Raw genomic sequence first — 4,025 nt, 5'->3', positions numbered from 1 at the left:
TTCACGTGAGACACACGTGGCAGCACGAAAAGAAAAGAGGGAGAGAAAGAGAGCCGTACATCGATTTGGAGGATGTTTTTGATGGCGAGGGCGAGAATGGAGGACTTGAGCGCCTCGCAGTAGGAGGCCACCTGGAGGATGTTGGAGAGGTAGCACCGGTGGGTCTCGACGTCGAGACGCTTGTGCGGGAAGTTGTGCTCCAGGATGTCCAGCAACACCGACGTGCTGCTCGGCACCAGGTCCTGTCACCGTTGTAAAAGAAGAAGAAGAAGACATGAAGGTGAGCGCAGGCCTTCTTCGGGGAAGAGGAAACAGTGTGGAAAGAGAGCAGAATGGAAGAGACACGATCACGAGCTGATCAGACGTTCATCTGAGAAATCTTTCACAACACCAACATGTTGTTTGGTGTTCGATATAAAGTGCATAATGCTGTCATCACTGGCGGTGATCGCGTTTGGATAGAAGAAAGAGAGAGAGAGAGAGAAGGTGGGAAGTGAAGAAAGCGTACTAGGATGAGGGCGATGGTCTGGTGGAGGTGCTTAGCGATTTGCTCGGTGGCGAGTAGGTCGTACTTCTCGCCTTCTGTAAAAGCGAGAACAAAAGAAGGTGGAGGTGAAGAGGTGGTTAGTCACTCGAGGTGAGAGGAGAGGTCGGTGAAGGGGAAAAGAAGGGAGGTAAAGATGATGATCGCGGTGTTCGAACTCGCCGACCTCAACGCGCCCTACCCAGCTGCCGATGTTTGTTTCTATCTTTCTGAGAGGAGGTCCTCCACTCCAACAAAATGAAGACACCAACACACCAAAAACTCGACCAGCGAGCGGTGATGATTCTGCGTGAACGCTCACGAGTGGTATCTCTTCAAGAGAGAGTGCATGTGTTGTGCCGCCTGAACGAACGAACGAACGCTTCGACGCGTTGGTGTTCCCGAGTCGTCGCACAAAGACGTGGATGGGGGAGCGCGCAAAGTGGTGGGTGGTGGTGGTTCGAAGGTTGGGCTGAGCCATCGCTGCGGGCGAGCGGACGACGTCGCCGTCTTCTTCTCCCTCCGCTCCTCAACTCCCCCGACAGTTGCAGCCGCTGGTGGCTGACCGAAGGAGGAGGCCAAGAACGGAGAGTCGAAGGGACATTGGCGTCGTGCAGCGCCCCGAGCCGGTCGAGTGTTTATTCCGCGCGCAAAGCTGAACGTATCACCGTTCAAGGCTTTTGGCTGCGGCGAGAAATGCACCCATCCAAGGGTCGGGACGCCGCGTCATCGCGCACCGCACCACTGGTCAAGGTGGTGCATAGCGCTCAGACTCGACGTCACCGGCCGATGGCGGTGATATGTATACAGGCCATGCAGATATGAATTCAGCGGGGAGGTTTCGCTTCGCGCTACTAACTCACGGCCGCCTTTCGCGCAGATCGGAGGTGGTGTCCTCGAGTGAGACCTTCACCCCACTTGTATGATGTGGTTGTGTCCATCCAGCCATCCAGTCATTGTCTCTCACACGTTGCGCAGGAGGACCCTTGCGACAAGTGCGGTGCGACTAAGTGTGTAGTAGTCGTAGAGCAGTGTAACGAGATAATCCCCCAGGGAGAGAGCTAACTGTTCATGCACGCGCGTACGGGGGAGGAAGAAAACGATATAAAATGGGAACGCCCACCCAATCCCCCGCTACTCGTAACAGTCCACACATCCCTCTCACCCTGTTCGCCTTGCGACGACCAGACGGCCGAGAGAGCTGTGCGAAGAGCTACTTCACCGCAGCAAGATCACTTTGGACAGACTTGAAATACTAGAACAGGTTCGAGCGAGAAGAGCGGAGGAGGTCGAAGGAAGATGAAAAGAAATAAAATGATAATAAATAAATAAATAATAAAAAGAGAAGTAGTGCGTACCGAGGGAGTTGTGGCTCCTGCGCGGAAGGAAGTTGCGCGCGATGGATTGGAACGTAGGGGCGAGATGGCACACATCCGATGAAATCAAGTTGAGTAGGAGATTGGCATAGGCCGATACGATTTCCTGTACAGAAGACTAGGCGCTTAGTGCTCGGCGCAAACGCTCGGGAAGAGCTCAAGTGGTGGTGATGGTGCCATACCTTGTCAGCAGCCCAATCGAATGCATGCAAGACATTGAGTAGTGCCTCGCAGTTTGGTGTCTTTATGAGGGATGCAGACTGCGGAAGAAGTTTGTGTGAGCAAGGGACAAGGCAAGTCGCCCAAATGAGGAAATCGCAAGCTGTACCTGAGTGAGGGCCTGCAACCAAACAAGTGGAATCGTAAGAGGTCGATCGATTTTCTCCGTACTTCGGAGTCCAGGGCACATATTTTGAATTACAAAGTTGTAGCCACGCTGATCGCCCTGTAAAATCACATCTCACATCGTCAGTACCAAAATCTATCTGTGCCAGCATGGGGGAGGCGGAGATGAGGCCATGCGGACCTTCGTTACACCAACAAGGGCAGCTTGCACTAGCTTTGCATATTGCTCCGTCGAACCACTAATTGGCGCGATTGCCTGATGGGCTGGAGCATTAACGACTGTCTGTCGTGCTGTTTTCATCATTTTGTTCTATGAGGTGCTCGGAGTGAGGCGAAGAGACTGAGCCAAGCCGAAATCGCGAGTGTAGAATTGGAAATTTATGGACAATGATGATGTGGGATTTGTGTCTGACTCAGTCGGAGGGCAAGAAAAATACTCATCCACACAGCGGAGTTCAAAATGGTACCATCCCTTCCCGGTTGTTTCTCGACTTTTTGAGATTCGGAGAAGAAATTACACTAGAAATTCAATTTGAAATCATTCGAAAAACTCGTTTGGACCAAAAAGAATTTCTTTGCTGTGGCGAAGCCCAAAACCACGAACACCTCACTCCCCTCTCACCTCCTGTCGGTCTTGCCGTTGCCGCGCTTGCCGGCGTAGAGATGCTTGGGCTTGAGGTTGTAGATGTGTCTGTCGGCCTCTCCCTTTCGTCCGTCCTTGTTCATGGTCCTCTGCGCCTTCTTGGCCTTGACCTCGACCTCCAGCTTCTGTCGCTTGTCTCGCAGACCCTCCTCCTGCGGGGTCTTGCTCCTGCCTCGCGACTTGGACCGCTCCACCGACGGGCTCTCGGAGCGCGACCTCTTCCGGCCTCGGCTCATGCTGCGGGCTCGGTCCACCGCAGCGCTCGGGTTTATGCCCATGTCCTTCAAATGGTCCTCGAACGCGCCCAGTTGCAGCTAAAGAAGAAGAAGAAGAAGAAGCGTTAGTGCATCGATGCGGCGAACCATGATGCAGAGAGAGAGAGAGAGAGAGAGAAACAAGAAGAAGAGAGAAGAGAGGTGGGATGTACCCTGCCGGTTCTGGAGGCCTGGGTGAGGTGGTCGGGATTTGTTGCCCTTTCTGAGGGCGTGCTCCATGCGGGTGAGGGCGTCCTTGTTCCTCAGCTCCTTGAGGAGGTTGATCTCGTCTTCGGTCAGGCGAAGGGCTGCTCCTCCTCCATCTCGCCCGCTTCGTTCTCCAGTCGCTCCTCCTCTTCCTTCTCCAGCTGTCGCAGCTTGACCAGGATGTCGGGATCGATGTAGTCGAACACGTTCATGCCGTTCATGATCTCCGGGATGTTATCGAACTTCCACTCGTCGTTGGCCAGCATGAACTGGTTCCTCAGGTCGGGGCCGAACACGGTGGGGTCCCAGTCGGGGTCCTCGGCCATGAGCCACCTGTTCTTGTGTACGAGGTCGATGGCGTTGGAGGTCACCTCACGCTCCATCTCCTCGGCGCCCTCCTTCTTGAGCTGGCGCTTCTGCACGACTGACTTGGGGATGACGGGCTTCCTCTGCCGGCTGTCGCGGGGGANCGGGGTGGCGACGTGGAGGCGACGCAGCACGTCGTCCTGCTTCACGGTGGCCAGCTTCTGATCGATACGCTGGTCGAGCAGCTTTTGGCAAGCCTGTAAACGGTGCAAGCGCGTTGCAACAGTGTCGCACGAATTCGATTAGCGAAATGGGCGCGGTGTCGACACAAACGCGCTTCGCATTCTGGTAGCCGTAGTGGGTGCACGTAC

General features: G+C 54.7%; 3 protein-coding genes across 3 annotated transcripts in view; all 3 read right to left on the bottom strand.

Moving 5' to 3' along the window:
- The window catches only part of ACA1_332190 (RNA polymerase I specific transcription initiation factor RRN3 protein), a gene marked incomplete at both ends in the record, with an annotated part of 3,833 nt that extends 1,525 nt beyond the window's left edge, over nt 1–2,308 (bottom strand). Inside the window, 6 exons of the mRNA XM_004335641.1 lie at nt 60–242; nt 509–582; nt 905–1,006; nt 1,882–2,005; nt 2,082–2,159; nt 2,228–2,308. Coding sequence (XP_004335689.1) covers nt 60–242; nt 509–582; nt 905–1,006; nt 1,882–2,005; nt 2,082–2,159; nt 2,228–2,308 — 642 coding nt within the window. The remainder of the gene's footprint in view (nt 1–59; nt 243–508; nt 583–904; nt 1,007–1,881; nt 2,006–2,081; nt 2,160–2,227) is intronic.
- Nucleotides 2,309–2,862: 554 nt separating this feature from the next.
- On the bottom strand, nt 2,863–3,165 carry ACA1_332180 (nucleolar gtp-binding protein 1 family protein; the record flags this gene model as incomplete). Its single annotated transcript, XM_004335640.1, has 1 exon — nt 2,863–3,165. One exon carries the CDS (start codon nt 3,163–3,165, stop codon nt 2,863–2,865), a length of 303 nt encoding a protein of 100 aa, XP_004335688.1.
- A 272-nt stretch (nt 3,166–3,437) lies between these two features.
- Nucleotides 3,438–4,025, bottom strand: part of ACA1_332070 (nucleolar gtpbinding protein 1, putative) — a gene marked incomplete at both ends in the record, with an annotated part of 2,001 nt that continues 1,413 nt past the window's right edge. The window contains one exon of the mRNA XM_004335639.1: nt 3,438–3,911. Within this exon, the coding sequence (XP_004335687.1) occupies nt 3,438–3,911 (474 nt within the window). The remainder of the gene's footprint in view (nt 3,912–4,025) is intronic.

The sequence above is a fragment of the Acanthamoeba castellanii genome (assembly GCF_000313135.1).
Source record: "Acanthamoeba castellanii str. Neff unplaced genomic scaffold scf7180000084579, whole genome shotgun sequence".
NCBI lineage: Eukaryota > Discosea > Longamoebia > Acanthamoebidae > Acanthamoeba > Acanthamoeba castellanii.
This window is presented reverse-complemented; position numbering and strand designations above follow the sequence as displayed.